A 27,895-nucleotide genomic window follows, 5' to 3' on the forward strand; every position below is an offset into this window, starting at 1 on the left:
TTGTGCACACATACACACACACAGACAGATTAAATATGGAAGTCAGAGGACAACCTGTAGGAGGTGTTTCTCTGCTTCCACCCTGTGGATCACAGGGATTGAACTCAGGTTGTCTGTCTTGGCAGCAAGCACTGTTACTCAGCACGCCATTTTCCTGGTCCTCCCTGGAGTTCTCAACCTGTCTGAATCCCATCAGCCTTTGAGACTGCAGCGGGGACAGCTGACCGGCATACCCCTCCCCTCCTTCCTGCTCGACCTTTGTGAGCTGAGCAGCTGAGAGCATTACTCACCGCACACCTGGACGGGTACCAAATTGCTTCTCTTGACCACTTTGCCGATGCCTGCTGTACAGCTGTACAGCCCGCTGTCCCTCTCCTCGGCAATCTTGCTGAAATTCTGATACTGTGACAACACCGTCTCTTCCTTCTGGATGGTGAAGTTAGCTACAGGCGCACCCGAGACAGAGCAGGACAGGTCCAGCATTTCCCCTTGGTCCAGACGGCTGGAGGAGAGTTCTAGCTTCGGCCTGGGAAACAGTTCTGAAGAACAGCAGGTGGGAAGGGAGGGAGATGTGTCTGGGTACCACCTCAATCCTCTACTGGAGAGGACTGTGGCCCAGTTACTTTCAGCAAAATCAACCCTTAGGAGCCTGCAAAAAATCTTCCTCTGCTTCTCATATACCAGAGGGTGTGGCTTTAAAGAGCCAGGACTCCCTCTGAACTTGAGATCTCACTGTAGGCTCTTCCTTCATTTCATCCTGTGATGATTCACTCGTCCATCCATTCATTTATTGAGAGGGGATCTCAAGTAACCTAGGTTGGCCTTGAACTAGTAGCCAGGGGAATGGCCTTGAACTTCTGACCCTCCGATATCAGGTGAGCACCGCTATGCCTGGCTTCCACAAGTGCCTACTGTGAGGAAGACCCTTTGCTGGGCTTCGAGGAGATAACTGCATATGAGATAGTCCAACCTCAAGGAACTTATATCTAGTGCCTAATGCAGGAATACTGTTTGCAGAAGAGCCCACAGAGAGGAAACTAAACATCACCCTGGGGGCATTAAGGGAACAGACCTTGGAAAGAAGTTGTTCTAGGTGGTTCTCTGGAGAAAGTATATTTAACAATATTTGCAAGTTCATTAAGGCTAGAAGAAACCGCCATTGACAGGCCTGTTTGTATCTGAAGTCCTCAATTCTTAGTAAGCAGCCCAGTATACAGAAGAATATGTCATCTCATATATATATGTCTTCTCTAATAAGAGAATGTATACCTTGTCAAGAACACTCCAAATGTTTGTCATTATCAATAATCCACGCTGAGTATGATGGGGCATGCATGCCTTTGATCCCAGTGCTCAGGAGGCAGTCTCTCTGAGTTCTATATAGGGACCAGCCTGGTCTACATAGGAGAGTTCTAAGGCTACATTATGAGAATGTCTCAAAAATTATAATAAATAAATAAACAAACAAACAAACAAATAAATAAATAGCTCACTAAATTGCACATGAAGTCACACCCTACACCAGGAGGATCTGATGTGCTAATCCCTTAATTGGTGAATTGGCCCCCTACCTACCCCCTGTATATAAACCTGGGAGTGGTGGCTGTGATCGCATGTTCAGAGCTTGACTCTTGGGGGTTTGGGGGAACTGCTGAATGAACAGATGAATGCTTGTATGAATGAAGACTTTCAAGGGAAGAGAGGAGCTGACTCTGCTCTTGGAAACATTGTAACACAGGCTCAACCCAATCCTCCCTCTAACCATAGCACAAGCTAAGGACACAGTATCTGCGCAGAGGAGTTTAAGGTCTCCACAGTTTACATTCTAAAGCTGAATATACACAGGGAAACAAGAAAATGCACAGTATCCTTTTAAGCAATAAGTATCTTAGGGAAATAAAGCCAGGCACAGGGGTTAGGAGAACTAGTACTGGGCAACGCCTGCTATGGTGGAGCATGCCTGGGGTCCTAGTACTGGCATGGAGGCAGCAGGATCAAGAGTTCAAGGCCAGGGGGTTGGGGATTTAGCTCAGTGGTAGAGCACTTGCCTAGCAAGCTCAAGGCCCTGGGTTCGGTTCCCAGCTCCGGAAAAAAAAAAAAAAGAAATAAAAAAAAGTGGAAGAAGGTAGTGAGATAGTTCAATAGTTCAGAGCACTTACTGCTCTTGCAAAGGACCTGGATTAGGTTCCCAGTGCCTGCATCAGACAGTGCACAGCCGCCTGCAACTCCAGTTCCAAGAGCTCTGATATCCTCTGATCTTAACCACACACACACACACACACACACACACACACACACACACACACACACACGGTATATATAAATGCACACAGACATACATAAATTCCTTTTTCAAAATCTTTTTGGTTTTTTTTTTTTGGTTTTGTTTTTTGAGACAGGGTCTCACTATGCAGCCCTAGCTGTCCTGGAACTCACTATGTAGACCAGGCTGACCCTGGTCATAGAGATCTACCTGCCTCTGCTTCCCAGCTGCTGGGATTAAAGGTGTGTGCCACCATACCTGTTAAAGTCTTTTACGGGCTGGGTTACAGGTTCATGCCTTTAATCCTAGCCTTTGGGAGATAGAAGCAGGTAGATTTCTATGAGTTTGAGGCCAGCCTGGTCTACAATGGGAGTTCCAGGGCAGCCAGGGCTGTTAGTTACATAGAGAAACCCTGTTTTGAAAAACTGAAAGGAAGAAAGAAAAAAAGAAAGGAAAAGACAAAAAAGAATACCTTTTGTCAAAACCTACTCCCCTAGCCTAGCTGCACCCATCTTGCTCCATGTCCACTGGCTATTTTATACTGTTGCTGTAATCTGTCTGCCACTCATTGATGCAGAAAAATTATTCAGAGCAGAATCGTGCTGACCACAAATCCTGTTATATTCTATATGTTATGAGGTTTGTTGACCTTAAAAAAATTCCACAACCATAAGCCTCACATAGGACCCATCAAATTAAAGGACAATATGAACTGCTATGTCTAAAATGGCTTGAGTCAGGGCTAACCACTGGGCAGCACGTCCAGCATCTGCCTATGTACTCATGGTGAGTTTTGTGGGGTTTAGCCTTTTATATGCTGACGTAGAAAAATGTTCAGGGTCGTAGCCTCAGCCCCCGAACTCTGAACTATGGCCCTGATTGATCAATCTTAGCCTGTGTGTTCAATAAACTAGCCCTGTCTGACTGAGATCAGTGTTTGTGTGGGTTGTGGGGTGACTCCTAGACCCCAACACCTTTTAGAAAAAGAGTCGGGGCTGGAGTTTGGGCTCAGCCCTTAAGAGCACTGGCTATTCCTGCAGAGGACCCAGGTTCAATTCCCAATAGCAATATGGTGACTCCCAACTGTAACTCCAGTTTCAGGACAGCCTATACCCTATTCTGGCCTTCATAGACACCAAGCCTACGAGTGGTGCAGGCAAAACACATTCACACATAAAATAAAATTAAAAACACTGAAAGAGGTCATAAAGAAGAGTTGGGGACAGAGGAAAGACAGAGACACCTGCAGAGATATTAGCCAACACTCACTTGAATGCAGACCACAGTGATGTCATTTAAACATTGTGACAGTTCCCACAGACTCTCATTTAAACAGACATTGTGACTGACAGTCCTATAAGGTGAGTATCATTACATCCTCGGGTTCAAGAGCACAGGAAGTAGCAAGCAGTAGGATTGAGTCAGTACCACCACCTAAACATTCAGCTGGCACAGCCGGTGGCTGTACACGGACCCTTTCCCACAAGCCCCAGCACCCAAGACAACCTGGAAAAGAAAAGGCATCATCGGCATTGGCCAGGGTCTCACTAGATAGCCCAGACTGGCCTTGAACTTGTGATCCTCCTACCTCAGCGCCCCAAATGCTGTCATGAGAGACACGTGGAGCTATGCCTAGCCACAGTTGCCTCTTGAGCACCCGTCACCTGCCAGCCTTGCCCCGCAGTACGCCTACCTGTTATGTTGACCAGGATGCTACTGGCCTTGGAGATGCGGTTCGATTCCACTTTGCACGTGTAGTGTCCACTGTGCTCTACCAAGGCCATGACTGAGTAGACAGCTTCTTTGCTTTGCTTGGAGGTGGCCACGATCGCCTTGTCTTTCTGGATTATAATTTCTGGAAATTCCTGGGCCAAGTGTGCCACCTGCACGCTGCACTTGATGTGCAGCTGGTTTCCTTCTATGATCATCTCAGGAGGCTGGATTTGAAACTTGGGTGTAGAGAAGAACTCTGCAAGAAAGACAACAAGCTAGCTGGACTCAAGTTCCAAAACTGGGCACTTTTACTCTATTACCTGAGTGGGAGGAACCCTGTGCGTGTACAGGGGCGTGGTGTTCCAGTGTGTGTGTGTGTGTGTGTGTGTGTGTGTGTGTGTGTGTGTGTACAGGGGTGTTGTGTTCCAGTGCATGTGTGTGTATATGTGTATGTATGTGTGTATGTGTATGTGTGTATGTATATGTATGTATGTGCATCGTGTGTGTGTGTGTGTGTGTGTGTGTGTGTACAGGGGTGTGGTGTTCCAGTGCATGTGTGTGTGTATATATGTATGTATGTGTGTGTATGTGTGTATGTATGTGTGTATGTGCATGTCTGTGTGCGTCATGTGTGTGTGTGTATGTGTGTGTATAGGGGTGTGGTGTTCCAGTGTGTGTGTGTGTGTGTGTGTGTGTGTGTACAGGGGTGTTGTGTTCCAGTGCATGTGTGTGTATATGTGTATGTGTGTGTATGTGTGTATGTATGTGTGTATGTGCATGTCTGTGTGCGTCATGTGTGTGTGTGTATGTGTGTGTATAGGGGTGTGGTGTTCCAGTGTGTGTGTGTGTGTGTGTGTGTGTGTGTACAGGGGTGTTGTGTTCCAGTGCATGTGTGTGTATATGTGTATGTATGTGTGTATGTGTATGTGTGTATGTATGTGTATGTATGTGTGTATGTGCATCATGTGTGTGTGTGTGTGTGTGTGTGTGTACAGGGGTGTGGTGTTCCAGTGCGTGTGTGTGTATATATGTATGTATGTGTGTGTATGTGTGTATGTATGTGTGTATGTGCATGTCTGTGTGCATCATGTGTGTGTGTGTGTATGTGTGTGTACAGGGGTGTGGTGTTCCAGTGTGTGTGTGTGTGTGTGTGTGGGTGTGTGTGTGTACAGGGGTGTTGTGTTCCAGTGCATGTGTGTGTATATGTGTATGTATGTGTGTATGTGTATGTGTGTATGTATGTGTATGTATGTGTGTATGTGCATGTCTGTGTGCATCATGTGTGTGTGTGTATGTGTGTGTACAGGGGTGTGGTGTTCCAGTGTGTGTGTGTGTGTGTGTGTGTGTGTGTGTACAGGGGTGTTGTGTTCCAGTGCATGTGTGTATGTGTATATGTGTATGTGTGTGTATGTGTGTATGTATGTGTGTATGTGCATGTGTGTGTGCATCATGTGTGTGTGTATGTGTATGTGTGTGTGTACAGGGGCGTGGTGTTCTAGTGCATGTGTGTATGTGTATATGTGTATGTATGCATGTGTATCTATATGTGTGTGTATGTATGTGGGTGTATGTGTGTATGTGCATGTATGTGTGCGTGCGTTGTGTGTGCATGCATGTATGTATGTGCATGTGTGTGTGTGCGCGCACGTGTGTGTGTGTGTGTATGTATGTATGTGCATGTGTGTGTATAAAGGCTGGAAGAAGAGCAAGCGTGCTAACCACTGAGCAATCTTGCTAGCCCTGTTTGCCCTGGGTTTTGTTTCGTTTTGTTTTTTGAGACAGAATCTCTTATTGGCTTGGGGATCAATAACTAGGCTGAGGCTGACTAGCCAGTAAGCCTCAGGAATCTGTCGGTCTCCAGCTCTCTAGGGCTGGGATTACAAACATGGAACCACCATACCCAGTTTTACATGGGTTTGGGGCATCAAACTCGCTTTACTTTCTGAGCTCTCTCCCTAGTTTGTTTGTTTGTTTTGCTCTTTTGGCTCCTCTTCCTCGTGCCTTTCCCTCCCCACCCCAATCCCCAGCATGGATTTAGGTTGTCCCAAATGCTGGTCAACGTTTCACCCATATTTGTGTCTCTAGTCCTCTTTCATTTTTACACTGAGAGATGGTCTCACCAAATTGCCCAGACTTCCCTTGAACTTGTTCTATAGCCGAGGCTAGCCTTGGACTTTCAATCCCCCTGCCTCAGCATCCTGAGTAAGTGGGATTGTAGGCCTGCACCATCACACCCAGTCATTCCCGTCCCCTACTTATTCTTTCCAATTAATGACATTTATTTATTTGGCTCATGGGGAGAAAAGAATCTCATAGCTGAAGGTTAGTCTTGAATCCCCGGTCCCCCTGCCGGAACCTCACCAGGGCTGGGATTAGTCTGTGCTACCAAACTTATAATTATGAGAGCAGGCACCCCAAAAGGAGGCCAGCTTCTCTAATTCCGGGCTCCTTTTTGCTACATGCAACCTGTCATCACAAAGGAGGGTAGAGAGGGCAGGATTCTGACCCTGCACAGTGACGTATTCACTCCGGATGAATTCTGAGGTCTGCATTTTGATTCCGGACAGGACGCCAGCTTGGCAGCGAAACACTAACAGGTGGTCTTGCTCCTCGATGGGGAATTCTATGAGCACAAAGTTCATGTTGGAGGTCTTCTCTCTACTTAGCTTGACGTTCTTTGTCCCCAGTTCCACTTTTTCAATTTTAAAATATATTGGTGGCTTTTCTTCTTGCATGGAGCAATTGACTGTCACAATCCCACCTTCTGTCACCTCCTTTTTGTCCACGGTCACCTCAGGCATGGGTACACCTTTGGAAAATGAGAAAGTGCAGTTAGGATAAGTTCCTCTTTTTTTTTTTTTAAGATTTATTTATTTTAGTTATATAAGTACACTGTTGCTATCTTGAAGAGGGCATCAGATCCCATTACAGATGGTTGGGAGCCACCATGTGGTTGCTGGGATTTGAACTCAGGACCTCTGGAAGAGCAGTCAGTGCTCTTAACCACTGAGCCATCTCTCCAGCCCAGGATCAGTTCCTCTTAATGGCCCATCTCCCTCATCTGTCACTGTGGCTGAACGATATTAGGACCCTTTAAAGTCAGCCCTACCTACCTCAGGTGATCACTGGGCATCCGTGTGCCTGGCACTGTACGGTATGGTTTAAAAATATAACACAATGGTGTTCTCAAGGATTTGCAATCCCCTTCGGAAAATCCCAGGTGTGGTGATGCACACCTTTCATCCTTGTTCTTAGAAACAGGCAGATCTGAGTTCAAGGCCAGCCTGTTCTACCTGGTGAGCTCCAGGACAACCAGGGCTACGGAGTGAGACTCTGTCTCAAAAGTAAAAAAAAAGCGTCATGAATCTTTCACTGCCCCCCCCCCGTGTGTGTGTGTGTGTGTGTGTGTGTGTGTGTGTGTGTGTGTGTGTGTGCGCGCACGCACCTCCATGTGGAGGTCACAGGCCAATATTGGGCATCTTCCTCAGATAGATCTCTCACTGAACTGAACTTGTATTTCACTAATTCAATCAAGCTGAATGGCCAAAACCCCAAGCATCCTCCTGTCTGTCTGCATCCCCAGTTGTAGGATTGCAGGCATCCCAGGACATGGGTACTGGGGATCTGCACACTCATGTCTTCTGTTAGAATGGAAAGCCTTTTACAGATTGAGCTATCCCTGGCCTCTGTTGTAATTTATTTAATGCCCACTACAAGCCTCAGTCTTCACCCAAAATATAAAAAATAGGCCAGTTGTTGTTCTTTGTTTTGAGACAGGGTTTCTCTGTGTAGCCCTGGCTGCCCTGGGGCCTTGCTTTGTAGACCAGGCTGGCCTCAGACTCACAAAGACCCACCTGCTTCTGCCTCCTGAGTGCTGGGTTTAAAGGCGCGTGTTTTTCAACAACCTCTGCCCATCTGGAAATAGGCCGAATTTAATCTCTGAGATTTTATAGCCCAAAAGAGCAGATGGGTGTTTGGGGAAACATGTTTCATAACAACTAAGACACAGCCTGGGAAATGCTCTGTGGGGTGACGTCATCCCGGGAAGAGAGTAAGTTTACCCAGACTAAGATAGCATAACGTCTCTAGGTTACCTAGTGGCTTGCCCCATGGCCTACTATGGTCTGTATTGTTCACCACTGACTGAAGTCTTTACCTCATGCAGTTGTACACCAATGGGCCAGAAGCTGTTTAAGCACTCCAAATCCCCGACTGACTACTTCACTCCACTCATGAGGATTCCAGAACTTAATGTTCTTGCTACATTTTACTTAATATTTGTTTGGTGTTGTGTGTGGTCCCAAGAGTACTATGGTGTAGGTGTGTAGGTCACAGGACACTCACTATACGAGTCAGTCCTCTCCTTCTACCACGGGGTCCAGGGGATTGAACGCCACTTCTCGGGTTTGACCGCAATAACTTTAACCTCCCAGGTACCTCTGTGGGTCCTGAAGTTTAGAGCGGCTACCGGACTTGTCCAGATGGTGACTCAGGCAGAGAGACTGCAGTCTAGTGGGGTTTCTTCTGTTTTTCCAGACTGGGTTTTTCTGTGTAGCCTGGTTATCCTAGAACTCACTCGGTAGACCAGGTTATCTTGAACTCACAGAGTTCTACCTGCCTCTGCCTTTGGAGTGCTGGGATTAAAGGTGTGCGCCACCGAGGCCTGCCTCATGTGGCACAGCCTGCGGTCTGTCATTGTCACAGAGGGGCATAAACACTGTAAGGGTTGGTGCCTTGGAAGAAATCAACTCTGTTGAGAAAGTGCTAGAAGAAACCCAGTAGCGAGTCATGGAGCCGCTCGCCCTTAACACTAGCGCATGCGCAGGAGACTGAAGCCAGCCCGGGCGGTGGGGAGACTGTTTCAGAGACAGTGTTGGGAGAATAAAGTGTAGTCTGTTAAGGAGGATGGGGAAAGGTGTTCCCAAGGCCCGGACACCATCCCTAAGGAGGATGTTCTGCCCTCACACAGAGGGAGTTTCTAAAGCCTGCAGTTCCAGGTCCTGATGGCAGGTAGTGAGCAGGAAAGGTGGAGAGTAAGGGAGAGGGAAACCAGTGTGACTGGCGTCACCGTGACAGCATGACCGGCTCGCACCGTCCAAGCCTCCGGACTCACCGTTCACCGTCAGCTGGTACTCAATTGTGGTTTTTTCCTTGCTGTTCAGTATCACGGTGCATTTGTACTTCCCGGCGTGGAAGACCCGAGACTGAGGAATGACGAAGCTCTCTGTGTGCTCACTGGAGGAGACGTTGTACACCAGCGCATCGTCCTTATAGAATAGCACCTGGTGCTGAGGCCTAGATTTCGAGGTGGTGCTGATATCGACAAGGCACTGCAGGGTCAGTTTCTGCCCATTCGATACCTCCCAGGAGGGCCGACTTTCCATATGGATGCTGTTAATGGTGAAAGCTGAGGCAAAGCAGAAGGATGGCAGACACCGTTACCTCAGAAACAGCATGGTCTAGAGGGATACAAACCCACGCACACAACACACACACCACACCACACACACATCCACACACCCTACACATATACATACTACACACACGTCCACACACAGCACACACATACACCACACACGTCCACACACATATATAGACACATACCACATACACATACTATACCATACATAACACATACATATATATACCACACCACACATATACATACACACACCACACACACACATACATACACACCACATACATACACACACACCACATACACATACCATACCATACACAACACGTACACATATATACCACATATATATACCATACCATACACAACACATACATATATGCACCATACACCACACACACACACACACACACACACACACACACACACACACACCATACCACACACATATACACATACACCCATACACCCTATACATATACACATACAACACATGGCACACACATTCACCACACACATTACATATACATACATACACCACACCACACACACCCCCACATACATACATACCACATACACATACCATACCACACGCAACATATACATATATACACCAAACACCACATACATACACACAACACATAAACATACCACACATACATACACACACCACACACATACTACATACACACAAATAAGTCTTTTTAAAGAAGGAGTTATTTCTTAAGTTGTTGTGATGAATATATAGGAAGGTAGCCAGAAAGTATACAATACTTGTGGTACACAGTAGTTGCTTAATAAACAGTGACTCTGTCCTAAAGTCAGACATGCCCAAGAATGTTCACCCATGGTTCTATTGTCCCTGTCTCTCCCCACTTCTTTACCTCTTTCTCTTTCCCTCCCTCCTCTTTTCCTTCTCTCTTCCTTCTTTGTCCCCCCTCCTTCCCACCACCCTAGTTCTGTCCTAGTTCTCATTCTGGAGACCAGGCTGGCCATGAACTCAGAGACGCCATGCCTCTGCTTCCCGAGTGCTGGGATTAAAGATGTGTGCACCACACTAGACTGCTTCCTCTGCCTTATTTTCTCTCTCTCTCTCTCTCTCTCTCTCTCTCTCTCTCTCTCTCTCTCTCTCTCTCTCTTTTAACATTTAAAATGCTATCTCCAGTAAATGTTTTCAAGACCCTGTGGGAAAATACAGATCGAAGCACACAAAAATTAAGGCACAGTATTGGTCAGATGTGGGGCTAACATCTGTTAAGTCCCAGCATTTGGAAGGCTAAGGCAGGAAAATTGCTATGAGCTCAAGGTCGGTCCAGGTCCCAGAGAGAGACTGTGTCTCAAGTTTAAAAAAATTAACTGAGATAGGGTTGTAGGATTATAGAAAATCCAAGGCCAACCTAGGCTACACAGTGCATCTCAGGCAAGCCAGGAAAGTTGTGAAATCTCAGATAAATAGGTAGATAGAGGATAGATAAAGTCAGACAGACAGAGAGATGGGCAGATGGATAGATGTGTTAAGGGAGGGCCGGGGATGCATTTCAGGGGTTGGGTGCTTGCCTAACATGTGAAATGGCCTGGGTTCAATCCCCAGTACCACAAACGAAAATGTATATTGAGGTGAGACATATATCTGGTTTTGGAAAGTACCTTATATAAAAAAAAAAATAGAAGAGGCTTTAAAAAGACACTCGTTGCCTGAAATGGATGTAGGTAGGTAGAAACAATAAAACTCTATGTTGTGACCAGCAAGTGTTTGTCATTTAGTGGCCTCAGAGTGTGAGGCACAAAACCACGTCAGGAAGTTTGATAAGGTAGAACACGTCAGGTAGAGCACGTTGAGCCTGGGAGACACAGCCCCTGAGACTTAGGTGACTCCCCCCTCCCTGCCACATTCCTGGCCCAGCTCCTCACATAAAAGAAATGTGTCTTAAGGTCACGTAAGCCCAGACTAGAGTTCTCCATGCTAATGAGGTACCTAGAGGCCTGGCGGGCTTAGCCAATAAGCTTTCCTTCTCAGACACTCCTCCCTGTAAAAGATGGTTAATCTCAGGTCCACCTGAGAAGTAGGTAGGGTGCTTTAAGCATCCATTTTCCTACTGTTTAGAACCATAGACTGTCTCTTCCATCAAGATCTGCCACGGGGAGCCATGGAGAAGACCTTAATTATAGAAACATAATTCTCCAGTAGAAGGCCTCTCTGTGCTCCCGGTCACTGCCTCTTGCCAAGCTAAGGACAATCACTGCTGGTACAAGCCGGAACTCCCCCTGTCCCTCACCTGATAGATGCTGCCCCCAGCCCTTGGGCCCCCAACTCCATTCTTGGCTTTTCCACAACTCCCAGCGGCACCTAGATGTCCAAGAGTCAGAAAACCCTCCCAGCCTGGGGCCTCATTGCAGGCACGGGGAACCCCGAATCAGCTCTGGCTTTCCCATATCTCAGACTGCACTTTCTCACCGCCCCCCTACATACATGCATACCACATACACATACCATACCACATGCAACATATACATAGCTCGGCACCCACCCTGGTGGTAGTGGTGGCATGGGATAAGTGCAGTCAAACTCCCCATGTTCCACCTCCCCAAAAAACTGCACCCAAAGGCAGGGAGGACACAGACCCATGTCAGAGGTGTCACCAGATGGGGAAGACGTGAAACCAGTTTTATTGTATTTTTCAGGCAGAGTTTGATGTAGCCTAGCACTTCTTCTAGCTCATTAGACAGCTGAGGATAACAACTTCTGGCCTTCCGGCCTCCACCTCCTAAGCCAGTGGTTCTCATCCTTCCTAATACTGTTCTTCATGCTGTGGTGATCCCTCCCCCACCATGAAATTACTTTTGTTATTACTTTATAACAGAAATCTTGCTACTGTTATGAATCTTTTTTTTTTTCCCCCGGAGCTGGGGACCGAACCCAGGGCCTTGCGCTTGCTAGGCAAATGCTCTACCTGTGAGCTAAATCCCCAACCCCACTGTTATGAATCTTAATGTAAACATCTGATACTCAGGACATCTGAAAAGCGGCCTCCATGGGGGTCTCTCTCGACCCCGGGGTTGAGAACCGGTGTCCTATATAATGGGATGCGTCACTAGGCCAGGATTACAGTGACATAGATGAAGGCTTACACACCCTTACACATAAAACAAGCAAACCTAAAAAGAAAAATCTATAGGCGATCTTATTTTTCAATAATCTAAAACTGAACACAGTGACTGACTCACGCCTGAAATCCCACAGCAGGAAACTGAGGCAGGAGGCGCCCTGTGAGCAACAGAGCATACACACACACACACACACACACACACACACACACACACACACACACACACAAGGAAACGAATGGCAGTGCCTCTGGCCTGTATGCGCAAGAGATAGCCTGCTACATACCACATAGGGTGACACCTTCAAGCCTAGCAGTTGGCCAGGGTAAACCCAAAATGCGTATATGCGTATGGCTATGAGAAATTCAAAGACCCCGAGGGGATGGTGGAAGATATCAGTTATCACGTACCAGGTACCGGGCACATAGTGGTTTGAAGGAAAATGGCCCCCATAGGCCATTAGGAAGTGGCACCATCAAGAAGTGAAGATTTGGGCTGGAGAGATGGCTCAGAGGTTAAGAGCACTGACTGTTCTTCCAGAGGTCCTGAGTTCAAATCCCAGCAACCACATGGTGGCTCACAACCATCCGTAATGAGATCTGATGCCCTCTTCTGGTGTGTCTGAAGACAGTTACAGTGTACTTATAATAAATAAATAAATAAATAAATAAATAAATAAATCTTTAAAAAAAAGTGAAGACTTGCTACAGTAGGTTGTGGGGGTCACAAGGCTACGCCGCCTGGACATGCAGGCCCAGAGCAGGGAAGAAGCAATTCTACTCCTGATGGTCTCTTTACTTTACCAGTCTGTGGTGTCTGCTCTGTCAGCCTAAACAGACTAACGAGGATGGAGATACCCAGGGTGGCTAGTGCACATGAACGTAGCACTCAGGAGACTGAGGCGAGATTATTACTGTGAACTCAAGGACTCGAGCTACAAAGTAAAACCCTGCCTGGCCAGGGCTAGAGTTAACAGAATGTTAACAGAATGCCTCCCCGGCATGCACGATGAAGCCCTGGGTACAATCCCCAGCACCATGTTTTTAAAAAGACAAAGGCCAGTGAGAAGGTCATTGGGTAAAGGCATCTGCCACCAAGCCTGATGACCTGAGTTCAGTCCCTGGAACCCACGTGGTGGAAGGAGAGGTCATACCCCAGCAAACTATCCTCTGACCTTCATATGTGTGGAATGGCTGTCCCTCCTCCTAATGAATTTTTAAAACATGTAAAGGAGAAATACCCTGTCCACACACACAGACACATAGACACACACACAGACACATAGACACACATACACATAGACACACAGAGTGACACACAGACACATAGACACACATACAGACTCATAGACACACATACACATAGACATACACACAGACACATAGACACACATACACACATAGACACACACAATATGGCAGTACATATCCTTAACGCCTGTACTCAGTTGACCAGTCTGGTCTACATAGCAAGTTCTGGGCCCTTCAGAGGCTACATAGTAAGACCCTGTCTAAAACAGTGCCCCCCTCCCCAAAAAAACAAAACCCAATACTCACAAAATTGTCTTACGGAGGGGCAGAGAGTATGATTCTATTTGCTTGGCACGTGTGAGCCGTGGGTTCGGCGCCAGCACCAGGAAAAGAGATAGAAAAAAATAAAACCTGACAGCTGGTACCCCAGTGCTAGGCAAGCCAGGCCAGGGAGCACAGCTGATTCATTTCTAGACTCTGGACCTTCAGACGCCACCAACGGGTTTTGTTTCCCTTTGGGATCTAAAAGTTCTTTCATTTCAATGGACTACTAGTGAGGTAGAGGGAGGAAGATCCGAAGTTCAAGTTCAAGGTCAACGGCGGGCTATGTAGCAAGTCTGAGGCTACCCTGGCCTATATATTGAGACCCTGTCTCAAAAAAAAAAACCAAAAACAAAAAACAAAAACAAAAAAGCAAAAAACCAATCAACCAACAAATAAATCAAACAAACAAAAAAAACCCAAACAAACAAAAAACCAACAACAAAACCCCACATAGAGCAGGGCCTAGGGCTCCGTGGGAGAACTGATAGGCCAGTCAGGGCTATATAGTGAGATCCTGCTTTTTACAAAAATCGGGTGTAACAAAACTGGAGGTTCCCACATGTACCAACGTCTCAGAGCAGAGATGGCTGTCCACAGCCTGCTTGCTTCTTCATGAAGGTTTTGGGGGTTTATGTCCTCCAAAAGGTAACATGAATATAAACAGGGAAAAGATGAAATTATACTACTATTCATAGTGAATTTCCACACACACATAAAATAGAGAAATTCAGAAACGACCCAGTAAAAAAATGTAAAGTGAGACATTCTCAGAATTTGACTTCTTACCAGGAAATGAGCAGGCACAGGCCACCTCTGAGGTGGGCAGGGCAGTTAGTGACTTCAACCCAAGGTTGTTAGCAGTGGGTCCCAGTCAGCCCAGGTTCGCCTCCCACTCTGGAGTGGAGGATGACTCAGAGATTTTTATCTTCCTGCCGGCCACCCAGGCAGGGGCCACCACGCTTGGCGTATGATCTGCTGAGGAATCAGTCTGTCCATCACAGAATAAATGGGAGGGTTTTTTTTAATGTTTATTTATTTATTTATTGTATATGAGTACACTATAGCTGTCTTCAGACACACCAGAAGAGGGCATTACAGACGGTTGCAAGCCACCATGTGGTTGCTGGGATTTGAACTCAGGACCTCTGGAAGAGCAGTCAGTGTTCTTAACCGCGGAGCCATCTCTCCAGCCAACGGGAGTTTTAAAGCTTCATCTCTTCTCTGTTTCTAGAAATGTATTTCACGCAGAACTTTGTAACATCCTAGTGCCCAAACCGGGGGTGTAGATTAGCAGTAGACCACACGCCTAGCATGTATAAAGTCCTCGACTGGATTCCCCGGACTGCCAGAAATAAACCAAAGAGTTCTTTAGACTCCCAGATCTATTCACACTGCCTGGTCTCCACCCTAGTTACTGTACAGACAGCATTCTGAACAGGCAGCCTTTAGCTAGGTAGGGTTGAGAGTTATTATTGTTATTATTATTATTACTATTGGGGTTTTTTGTTTGTTTGTTTTGTTTCTCTGTGTATATCTGGCTGTGCTGGAACTCACTCTGTAGACCAGACCAGCGTCTAATTCAGAGATCCACCCTCCTTTGCCTCCCGAGTGCTGGGATTAACGCTGTGCACCACTAAGCCTGACTATTTGGAGGCTGTTTTGTTTGTAACAAACTTGCGGTCTTTCTGCTTCTCTATGTTGAAACTGGAATGCTAACACATCTGCATGCCTTGGGAATTTTTTCTTGGTGTTAGGAAATTGAAGCTCGTTGTGCCCTTTGAATGCCACTGAGCCACACCTTGCCCAGTCCCACTCCCCTACCTCCATATTTTTACCTTGGTTAGTGACTGAGGCAAGGGGCCTGTGGTAATAAAGAGGCCTAGACCTGATGGGTAATCCCTTCTTTTCTCCTTCACACTACAGGACAACTATAGGAAACACTACAGGGGCCTCGGCACTTGGCCCAGTACGGAGTGGGTCAGTGGACCCCATCCCACCCCGCCCCCTCCGCTTCATTCCACTAAAAAACTAAGTTCACACAAAGCATTGCATTCTGTTCACACTACTGTTCATTTCATTGATCGTTTTCACCACATGTACGTGTGTGTTCTCCATATGGGTTTATATACATTCAGACAGTGTCCAAGGAGGTTAAGAAAGGGGTGTCCGGTTCCCGAGAGCTGCCCAACACGGATGCAAAAGGCTAAGAACTCTTAACCCCTATGCCATCCCTATTCTCCCTTCCCTCTTCCCTTACTGCCTTTTAAGAGTCAATCCGAGCCAGTTGTGGTGACACACGCAGGTAGGGTTTGCTGAAGGAGGCAGAGGCAGGAGGATGATGAGTTTGAGGGCAGCCTGGGCTACAGTTTTGGGGCTGGAGAGATGGCTCAGCGGTTAAGAGCACTGACTGCTCTTCCAGAGGTCCTGAGTTCAAATCCCAGCAACCACAACCACCTGCAATGGGATCTGATGCCCTCTTCTGGTGTGTCTGAAGACAGGGAACAGTGTACTCGTATGCATAAAATAAATAAATAACCCTTAAAAAAAAAAGTCCATCCAACCAGGCCAGTTAGTCAGCAGGAATCCTAGGAATGCCTCCCCAAAGGGGAATTCTGTTCCACCTAAGTAAAGACTACCTAGAAGGAACTTTTCTTTCTTCAAAAGTAAGTCTCCCACCTCCAGGCAGCTTCCAACAGCTATTTGAAGCATCCCACCCCGTGGCCCTCATAATTTCCCTTCTCTTCCACTTCCTCTTCCCGACCATTGTGATCAAAATCTGAGCGGGGATACCCTGAGCATTCGGTCTCTGAGGCCCACCTCACACACTCTGCCACACTGTCCTCTACTGCAAAAGGCATGACTTTTTCATGTCCCTGAAGTTTTATAACTTAGCTGCTCTGTTGTTTTTCTCAAACTCTGTCTACAACGTTTTATTTTTTAAATTTATTTATTTATTATATATATATATATGTACACTAGCTGTCTTCAGACACACAGAAGAGGACATCAGATCCCATTACAGATGGTTGTGAGCTACCATGTGGTTGTGGGATTTGAACTCAGGACCTCTGGAAGGGCAGTCAGCGCTCTGAACCGCTGAGCCATCTCTCCAGGCCTGTCTACAAGGTTAAAGAAAAAAATTTCAACGCTGAGCATAGTGGTTCAGGACATTGAGAAGTACACAGAGAATGTCTGCCTCAAAAACTCAATTAAAGCATTGGGTATGGCTTTTGTAAGGAGGGTGGTGTCGACACGGTGAGTTCTCGAACACACGTCCACTTGTGTGATGTGCACCTGGATCACTGGAAGGGACCTCCTGCCACCATTCAGCCAGCAGGAGGATCACAGGACAGAAGAACTGGAAACAGTGCAGAAACCTTAAGGTACCAGGTGCCTGGCACACACTTCTAATCCTAGTGCCCAGGAAGCAAAGGGAACAGCCAAGAGTTCGAGGCCAATCTGGTCTAGAGTGCAAACTCTAGGCCAGGCAGTGAAACCTTGCCTCAAGGGGAGATGGGGCAGGGGCAAGAGAGATGTCTTAGTGATTAAGAGCACTTGTCCAGGGGCTGGGGATTTAGCTCAGCGGTAGAGCCCTTACCTAGGAAGCGCAAGGCCCTGGGTTCGGTCCCCAGCTCCGAAAAAAAAAAGAACCAAAAAAAAAAAGAAAAAGATAAATAAAAACTGTCGAGATGGATGAGCAGGCCAAGTTCTTTGAATTTGGGGATCCCAGGACCCACGTGGTCGGAGAGAATTACTTTCAGAGTCGTCCTCTGACCTCTAAAACCACATCAGGGAGTGCACGCCAAGCTCGGGTACACACACTAAATAAAAAGGCATTAAAGATTTAAAATAAGGAGGGGTTGGGGATTTAGCTCAGTGGTAGAGCGCTTGCCTAGGAAGCGCAAGGCCCTGGGTTCGGTCCCCAGCTCCAAAAAAAAAGAAAAAAGGAAAAAAAAAAGATTTAAAATAAGGAAAATTCCCAAAGCGAGCCAGGCCAGCTTCTCACCCTAAACAGAGATAATAACCAACTTCGATATCATGGTGGCCACTCTGCTCTAGACAACCTCCAAAGCGACCCTCGGCCCTGTTTGTCACATTCCCCACGTTCCACCGGGGATCACAGCACTCTCTACCCCAGTGGAGCCAGGACGCTCCTTCTGATGTTAGTTCCAGACGTGCATAGCCTCCATCTAGACAAGCTCTCTCCTCCAGGACCTCGGGCCAGCAGTCACGTCCCATGAGGGGGTGTCTCACAGGATGAAGAAAGAACTGAGGCCTTCGGTGCGGCCCCAAGAGTCAGCTCCGAAGCAGATGCCTAGGCTTAGTCAGCCTTCATGGAGTAACTCTGACCTTGACCAAAAGGGTCTTTCATCACATGAGCTCCTGAGCCAGAGTTACCCACAAGACTGGTGAGCTACTCAATGCATACTATTTTCAGTCAGAACCTTGGAATAATTCAAGGTTGGTTTTTTTTTAAATATATATATATATTTTTTAAAGACAGTCTTATGGGCTGGAGAGATGGCCCAGTGGTTAAGAGCACTGGCTGCTCTTCCACAGGTCCTGAGTTCAATTCCCAGTAACCACGTGGCGGCTCACAACCATCTGTAATGAGATCTGATGCCCTCTTCTGCTGTGTCTGAAGACAGCTACAGTGTACTCAATATACATAAAATAAATAAGTCAAAAAAATTTTCAAAAAAAGACAATCATGCTATGTAGCTCAGGCTAGCCTTAAACTCTTCCCAATCCTGCCTTAGTTTCCCAAGTACTGGGACTGCAGCGTGATCCGGCACACCCCTCTTCCAGCTCCTTTCCTGTTCTGTTAACACAAAGTTTGGCTGGGCACTCCCTCTGTAACCTAGGCAGCCTTAGAAAATCCAACCGCCCGGATTCAGCTCTCAGAGTAAGTATGGCAATGGGGGTGTGGTTTGTTTGTTTGAGTTTCTCTGTGTAGCCCTGGCTATCCTGGAATAGTTGCAGACTGGCCATGAGCTAGCCGAGGATTAGCTTGAGTTTTGAACTTTGTGATTTTCCTGTCTCTACCTCCCAAGTCCTAGGGTTATAGGCAGGACCCACCATGTATGGTTTAGGCAGTCTTAGGGATCAAAAACCGGGCTCCACCCATGCCAGATGAACTCCGAGGAATATCCCCAGTCTTGTTCATTGGTCTTTGATTTTGCAAAATCAAGCACACACACACACACACACACACACACACACACACATATATCTGGCAGATCTTGAGAATTCTCCATGTCTATAAGACAGAATTTTTACTCCTCTCCATAAGTAAATTCCCCCACCCCCTACCCCCAGCAGAAGCACACTGCAGTGTTGCACAGCGGTCTCACCGCTATAAATCTCACCGCTATAAAGGACTGTAACTATTCACGGCCTGGGGGAACTAGGAGTGTATGTGGTGTTGGAAATATCCCACAGTCCTCCTGTTACGCACAACTGTATTTTCCAGAGGGCCCTGGACTTTTTTCCACGATCCTCATTAAGCCTCAAACTGTTCAGAACAGATCATGGAGAACGGGGTACAGAACAGCCTAAAGAGAGAGCCTAGACAGAGACAGGTCTACAAAGGGAGTTCTGGGACATCCAGGGCTACACAGAGGACATCCAGGGCTACACAGAGCATCCCTGTCTGCGGGGGAGGAGGGGTAGGCACAACACTAAACACCGATGGCTTAGTAGTAGGGCTTTCTTCCCAAATCAGGTCCCCTTAGCAAGATGAGCCCACATCCCCAGCCCCTCCAGCCACCTGGCTCACAACCTGGAAATGACTCAGAGTTGTGGGGAGGGGAGGAGGAACTGCCCACAATTGTCAGGAAAATTACAATGCTTCTCGTTCCGTTCCTCGTTCCTCGTTCCTCGGAAGCAGGAGTCCCTGAGGCACTTCCTTGTTATCACAGGACGTGCTAGCCCATCTGCCCCAGGGACTCTCAAGCATCTCTGTGTTCACTTCAAGTTCCTTAGCCATGTGACATTTATCCAACAACTGTGCCCGGTACTGGGTGTCAGGGGGAATAAGAAATTACCTCTGCTCTATGAGAGTGCAGACCGGGGGAGAATTGGATATAGCTCAGTCATGTCGGTGATGCAGAGAGGAAAGGATTGCTCAGGAGAGGACAAGGATATGTGCTGGATGTGCCCAGATTGAGTCTGCTGGGCCAGAGGCTGGCCAGCTGTTGGGTTCTCCAGAACAGTATATATCAGAACAGCAGTATAAGACACCTATGCATTCTGGGTATGGCCAGTTCTGGGAGCAGAGTATAGGAAAGAGGGGTCAGATGGCTCAGGATGGTAATGCCAAAATGAACGGGAGTTCTAGAATGTTCTAGCTCACCATGGCTTCAGACTCCGTGCAAGTGAGTGACCAGGGGTGGTTCAACGGAAGTGGAAGAAGCTGGGAAAACAGACGGGCATACAGGACTCTCAAAAGAACCCAAAGGACTTCATTTCACCCTAGAACTATATACAAGGCTCGAGGAGCTCTAAATGTCACTCACAATACATTTTAAAGGCAGGCAAAGTGGCACAAACCTTTAATCCCAGCACTGAGGAGACAAAGGCAGACAGATCTGAGTTCAAGGGCAGCCTGGTCTGCAGAGTGAGTTCCACGATAGCCAGGGCTACATAGCAAGACCCTGCCTCAAAAATAAATAAATGAAAATAAAAAAAAATTTAGACTACATTTTACCACAAGTGTTTAATGCCTAGTTTGATTGACTATAGGACCTGGAAAACAGAAGTTCCCTAGTTACAGATAATGCCAGGTAAAAGAGAGAAAAACAAAGGCTTGCTTCTGAGGGGAAATCTGAAGGCCTGGCAGATACTATACTGTAGGCCCGGGACTAAAGCCTGAGGTTCCGGGGAGAGACCACTATGGAACAGAGAACCAGGCAGCATGCTGAGGAGGGAGACTGGCTATGGAGAGACTGTAATCAGGAGGCTCCAGAGACAGGAATGGGCTGCACAGAACCAGGCTCCCTTGAGGGCAAGGAAAGCGGGTTTACGAGGGAGATTAAAAACCGGAAGGAAATCCTAGGTCAAGAGAAGCTGGATCCTGGTATGATCAGGGGCAGCAAAAGTTACGGGATGGAAAAGGCTTGGTATCAGGTAGTCTTTGGTGGAACTGAGATTCCAGGGAGGGAGGCCATAACCAGAGGAAGCAGAGGCTTGGCCATTCTAAACTAGCCTCAAAGGTCCACTGAGAACGGAAGCAAGTGGGGTGTGGGGGTCCTTGTGGTGAAGGAGGGATAGGCTCTGGCCCAGGTGGCCCAGTAGGGACCTGGTCAGCCTGAGGGAATATGCCCGCGCTCTAAACCCAGGAGGGAGCCAGCAGGATGGGTGGGAAGGCAGATTAGCCAGCAGCCAGCACTAGGCCGGAAGTCCAGGGAGTTCCCTGCAGGGAGACGCAGGCTGAGGTGAACCAGAGGCCTGAGAGAAGGGTCAAGTTTGGCCAGAACATGACTTGAAGAGTTGGGGAAGAAAACTAGAAAAACAATAAAACCCACGTTTCACACACTCCACTTGTGTGGCTTGGGGAGCAGGGCACTAGCCTGCTTATCCCTAGGGTTGACCCTGCAGAGTTGAGTCTCAGTTTCCTGGATGGTAGCAGGGATCCGAGGGGTCAGCAGGCACGTCATTAGGCCTACCTTATGCTGCTCATGCGAGAAGGAAATGGTTCTCGAGACTAATCAAGAGGCCATTCCCATCTCAAAGACAACTCGCAGACTGCAATTCTTTCGTTCTGGTCTGGATAGGGACGTCAGCACCTTCCCTTAAAGGTAGAAAGTGATCACCAAAGCACTACAGACTAGGTTTTTGTCCTTTTGGTTTCCTTCCTTCCTTCCTTCCTTCCTTCCTTCCTTCCTTCCTTCCTTCCTTCCTTCCTTCCTTCTCCTTCCCTCCCACCCCCTTCTTTTGAGATAGGGTTTCTCTGTGTGACCCTGGCTATCCTAGAACTTACTCTGTAGACCAGGCTGGCCCTGCCTCTGCCTTCCAAGAGCTGGAATTACAGGAGGGCACGGGCACCACCACTACCACCACCACCACCACCACCATCCTGTGGTTGTTTTGTTTCTTGAGACAAGATCTCATGTACCAAAATTTGACCTCCTGCCTCCACTTCCTGAGTTCAGGGATAATAAGACCCATGCCACCATGTCTGGCATGAGCAGTGCCAGGGAAGAAACCAGTTTTGTGAACATTTTCCTTCTACTGCCTTTCCTGGAGAGATAGTGAGTCTTCTCTGGGAACCCAAGAAAGGGACTGGGTAGTGTGAACTTTTGCCTGCTAATGTTCCCTACAGGGCTGTATAGTATTCCCTCCTGATTTTGTTCTGGATCTTTGCCATCTGTTGAGTTTTACTGCGGTCCCTTGGGCAGACCCTCCTCTAAAGCACACTAGTTGATGTCTCTTATACTATCCTTTTGTCAGCTCAAAGAGAAATCTGCACCCTATACCCTTAAAAGCAGGTCAGGTAGTCTCTGAAGAGAAACCCAAAAGCCTTAGAGAGATTTCGGGATCAGCAGAACATCCTTCAGGACCAACTCAATTCTTTGCAGAGCTGTATGACTAAATCTGACTCCCGATAAGGATGGGATCTGTACCCTCAGAACAAGGCCACTTCCACACCAACAAATCCTAACTGGTTTGAGATGGGGCCCAAAGAAACAGAGCCCAGACCAAAATCTGACTACAGGCCTCACCCTAAGTATGGGCTTTTGGTTCCCTCCCACTCCGGCTCCTCCCTGAGGACCCCTCCTTGTTATCCTCATACTCACACTTTTGCTCTGTCTTTAAAGCATTTTACTGGGCTGGAGAGATGGCTCAGTGGAGCACTGACTGCTCCTCCAGAGGTCCTGAGTTCAACTCCTAACACCACATGGTGGCTCACAACCATCTGTAATAAGACCTGATGCTGCCCTCTTCTGGTGTGTCTGAAGACAGCTACGGTGTATTCACATACATAAAATAAAGTATTTTAAACTCAGAATCAAACCAAGGTTCCCCCTATACCAAAACAAGGGGTTCTAGGTAAGCCCTCCCAGTGGGTCACACCCTATGGCAGGCGATAGGGCTCTGACAGGTACAACATTAACAACCAATCAGATTAAGGAAGACCTAATCTGGGCACAGCAAACCACAGTCACCCTACAAAATCAAATAGATTCCCTGGCTGCAGTGTCCTCCAAAACAGAAGACTAGGCCTGATGATGCCCCCCAAAGAGAGGCATCTCTGCCTCCCTAGGGATGAGGGCTGTTTCTAAGTAAACCAACATGGCCTACTATGGGAGAATGGTAAACAGTTCTGAGAAAGACTCAGAGAGAAAGGGTTGGCATGGATACGTGGACTTCTTGGGGCCATGGATCACCCCTTGGCAGACCCATTCACTGTTATACTAACTTTGCTCTTTGGTCTCTGCCTTTTCAACTGTGTCACCAAGTTCTTTCAAAAAGGGTCACTCAGTTAGTTCTTCACAGCTAAAAGCTACTAGCCACTCTCCCGCCTGGAAGGGACATCAGCATGCTCCTTCTACCATTGGACTGTCACCTCACTCTAGCTGGAAGATGCACTTCCTCCCAAAACTGCAACCACCCACCCCTTTGCTTTTGTTTCTTTTCTCTTTCCCCTGAGACAGGGTTTCTCTGTGTAACAGTCCTGGATGACCTGGAACTTGCTCTGTAGACCAGGCTGGCCTCCAACTCACAGAGATCTACCTGCTTCTGCTCCCAGGTGCTAGGATCAAAGGCCTTCGCCACCAGGCCCAGTTCCATCCCCTTCTTTTTCCCCATTCATATCTGGGAATATATTATCTAACAGCCTCGGGCCGTGAGGAATGGTACTGGGCAACAGCCCTAGCCATAAAGAATGGCTCAGCCCCAGCCGGACTGGTCAGCTCCATCTGCAGAAACAAAGTGCCTGGGTATCAAAAAGAACCCATCCTGTTTCCAGTCCACTGAGTTTCCAGTAACTTCCTGGTAGTTACGCGCGCGCACACACACACACACACACACACAGATACACACACACTCACACACACACAGACACACACACTCACACACTCACACACACACACACACACACACTCCCAGCCCCTCATCCTTCATCCCTGGGAAAGGTTGGGGTCCCTCCCAGTTTCAACAAAGCAGCTTCGATCTGTTGCCTGCTTCTCTGCCTCCTGTTTCTTATAGCTGGTGTCTTGTGAAGCAGAAAAAGAGAGAGGGGGGGAGGGAGGGAGGGAGGGAGAGAGAGAGAGAGAGAATGAGTAAGTTACAAGCTACAAGCTGTGGGGCTCTTGAGAAGCAAGAACCCTCTAGGGCTGGCAGGGCAGAATCCAGACAGGAGGTAGGGAATGCTGGGATGTAGTTCAGTCAGTAGAGTTCTTGCCTAGCACACTTAAAGCCCTGGGTTTGACTCCCAGCACTGCATAAACCTGGTGTGGTGTGTGCCAATATAACCTCAGCCCTTGGGAAGGGAAAGTAGGAGGGCTAGAAAATCAATGTCACCCTGAGCTACACAGTGAGGTTCAGGTATATGACACCCTGTGTTCGAAAGAGATACGAAGCGGGGGGGGGGGTAGGGGAGACAGACAGACAGCTCAAGTGAGTTGCCGCCCTACTCCAATCTCAACTTTCCCCTACTCCATGCCACCGGGCACCAGGCTGGTGGCACACAGCTGTGAACCCAGCACTGGAGAGGCTGAGGCAAAAGGACTTAGAGTTCATAGGCAGCCTGGGCTACACCGTGGGTTCAAGACTACCTTCGGGTACAGAGTAAGACTCCTGACTCAAACCAGACCAAGCCAAGCATAGCCAAGCACAAGCCCCAGACAGATGTCTGGGTTCCGGGTTGTGGATTTCTAGGCTGAGTCACGTCTTTGTGAGGCTCACCGATTCCACCCTTAAGTGAGGATGACTTGAAGATAACAAGTCTGTCTCCAGGTGTGGCCAAGGGAGCTGGAAGCTTAAGGAAGTACAGACACAGACTCACAGACCCCAGTCCTCTCCACCCTGGGGCCATCCCTCCTCCCTGACTCAACTCAGCCCTCCATTTAAAAAAGCTGTAGGGGTCAGCCTTTATCCCAGGATCCCTAGTCTTCACACACCGAAATAGCTTTTGACTAACCAGAGAGTGTAACCTGTGGCCTTCTTGCTGACTGACCCACAGCCCCTGGGCTGGGCTGAGCCTCTTCCTTCGAAGTCTCCGACAAGGCAAGACAAATCCCCTCAATCCGAAAAATTCGGAGGTTCCGAACCTGCTCTCAAGTGGACAATAGGCCTGGCTGAAAGACAGACAGACTCCTTCCCCATGTGTAAGTTCAGAAGAGCTCAGATAGGAATGGTGCTTCCTAGGTGGGTAGGAGACGGGTTCTGGAGGGTCCTTATATTTAACCTCTCAGGAGAGAGGGAGTCCTGATACCCATTTACTGTCTGTTCCTTCAACCTCCACAGTCTATATGTCAGTCATATCTCACTTGTACATTAAAACAATCGAAAGAAAACCATTTTTTTTTAGTTTTTTTTTTGGGGGGGGGATTTGGTTTTGTACTGTTTCAGACAGGGTCCCTCATGTAGCCCTCACACTTCTATGTAGGCGAAGCTGGACTTCACTACTGATCTTTCTGGATCTGCCTTCCAAGTACACCAAACACGAGCGAATAAAGAGAGGGGTTTGAAAGTAAACAATCAGATGGGTAAATAGGATGCAAAAAAGACACAGCTTATGACAGAAAGGCCGCAAACAAATAAGGAATCGCAGGGGTTTTAAAGAGAAAGGCATCTCTTCAATTCCGACAAAGAGAAAGCCACCCAGATCTAAGACTGCAGGAGTCTTCCAGGATTCAGCTGAGGTGGGCCACCAGGATCTAAGACGGCCTACAACTCTGTCTCTAAAACACACTCTGAACCCAAGAACAAGGTTTTGTTCTAAATGCATGCGTGTGCGTGTGTGTACATAAAGACAGAATCCACGTTAGATTTTTCATTTGTAAAACAGCAACCCTAAGCAGTCTGACCCCCCCCCCCCCCCCCCAGTTAAGAATTTCAGAAAAGACACAAAGGAATCCATGTAAAAATACCGGGACTTACAGTTTTCCTGAGCCTGGAGGCTTGCATCTAGAAGAGAAAGAAAAAGAAAACCAATCTGTTGGTTTCACTAATTCAAGTCTCATGAAAACAAAAGAGAGAAGTGGGCTAAAAAACTCACAGAGCAGCATGGTGAGCAGCAGAGCCAGGAGCATCTTGTCAGCCGACTGAGGCCCACCTCAGCTGAATCCTGAAAGACTCCTGCAGACTGAGGCAAGCAGCTAGTGCTGCCTTCCGGCCATGCCTCAGGGGCAGAATTCTTTTCCCTGCCACAGACCAGAAGCTTGCTGTGTGAAAAGCAGAAACAACTCTGACAATCTCTCCAGGCGCGCAGAGACCGGCTCTGGTACTTGTCAGGTAATGGCGGCCATAGCTGGAAACCAAGAACAATGAGGTCTGGGAGGACCTGATATCTCCTCAGGAAATGACTGGCCTTCCGGAGGGACCACTGAAACCAGTGGCTTTGTCTAGAAGAGGAGAAAACAACAACAACCAAAAAAAAAAAAAAAAAAAAAAAAAAAAAAAAAAAAAAACAACAACAAAAAACAAAAAAACAAAAAACCCAGAAGTGACATTTGCCTCAGAGTTCTTGAGCCTCTTGCCTCATCTGGGTTTGGGGACTTCTTCCTCCTGACAGGGTGAGGGTTTTTTATTTCCCTCCCTTCAGCTTCCACCCAAAAGTGCTTCTGTGGGATACCTAGTAAGGCCTGTGGCCTCCCTGAGGGGGCTGTGTCCTTTCAGAGTAAATCTGGGCCTCCTCTCCTTCACTGGCTAGCTTCTCTGACAACATGAGGAGTACTACTCCCCAATATCACTGCTGGTGACTCAGTAGAAAGAGGGATTTTCTTAAGCCTCTGCAGTGGGCCCTGGCCACTGACTTAGTCACCAAAGGTGCTCCTTTGGCCCCAGATATGTGTGTGTGTGTGTGTGTGTGTGTGTGGTGTGGTGTGTGGTGTGTGTGTATCTGTAGTACACAATAGACCACAGGGAGTTTTTTCTCTCCCCCATGGAACTCCCATAATTTTTTTTAACATTTATTTATTTGTGTATGTAGGGCGGAGTGCATGTGTACCACACTATGTGTTTGATGGGGGGTTGGAAGTCAACTTGGAGGAATTTTCCCCTTCCACTCCATGAGTCCCAGGATCAAACTTAGATCACCAGCCATGGAAGCTGGAACCTTTACCCAGTGAGCCACTTGGTCCCCCTCTCAAATGCTTACGTATCTTCACGAGAATATGAATACATCGTGAGACTATGTCCCCAAACAATACAAAAGCAAACAAATAGACCCAAGGAGTGGTACTTTGATGTCTGTCCAGTCTAGTGATGGCAATTACTGTATTGTCAGAATTTGACTATCTCTGCCTTAATGATATCTGTCTACCTGCCTGTTTGCCTGCCTGCCTGCCTTTCTCCCTTCCTTCTTCCTTCCCTCCCTCCCTCCTTTCCTTCTTTGTTTTAGGAACAGGATTTCTTATTGCTTTGGCTGTCCTTGAACTCACTATGTAGAGAACTTGCTCCCTGACCCTGCTGCTTGCACCCAACACACGGCAAGAAGTCCAGCCTGCCATTTTGTTTCTGAAGCACCATCCATTAGGGCTTTCAGGGGTCACGGAAGGCACATTTTGGTTGAGGACTAGTCTCTTGTCTCACGGCAAGAGCCAAAAAGTGATGGTTTCAACCTAGAAAACCTCCTTGCTCTGACTGGTTTGAAGA

At 47.6% G+C, this 27,895-nt stretch overlaps 1 protein-coding gene across 9 annotated transcripts in view; it reads right to left on the bottom strand.

Annotated features, from left to right (window-relative positions):
- The window catches only part of Pecam1 (platelet and endothelial cell adhesion molecule 1), a 61,740-nt gene extending 35,051 nt beyond the window's left edge, over positions 1-26,689 (bottom strand). For 7 of the 9 annotated variants that reach the window (XM_039085781.2, XM_039085779.2, XM_039085776.2 and 4 more), the window contains exons 1-6: positions 26,298-26,689; positions 26,180-26,206; positions 9,090-9,383; positions 6,483-6,785; positions 3,957-4,232; positions 291-539 (exon numbers count right to left, since the gene is read on the bottom strand). In XM_039085781.2, the coding sequence (XP_038941709.1) occupies positions 291-539; positions 3,957-4,232; positions 6,483-6,785; positions 9,090-9,383; positions 26,180-26,206; positions 26,298-26,331 (1,183 nt within the window). In that variant the 5' untranslated portion in view covers positions 26,332-26,689. 9 annotated transcript variants of the gene reach the window in all.
- Positions 26,690-27,895: the final 1,206 nt, after the last annotated feature.

Source organism: Rattus norvegicus, chromosome 10, assembly GCF_036323735.1.
Source record: "Rattus norvegicus strain BN/NHsdMcwi chromosome 10, GRCr8, whole genome shotgun sequence".
Lineage (NCBI taxonomy): Eukaryota > Metazoa > Chordata > Mammalia > Rodentia > Muridae > Rattus > Rattus norvegicus.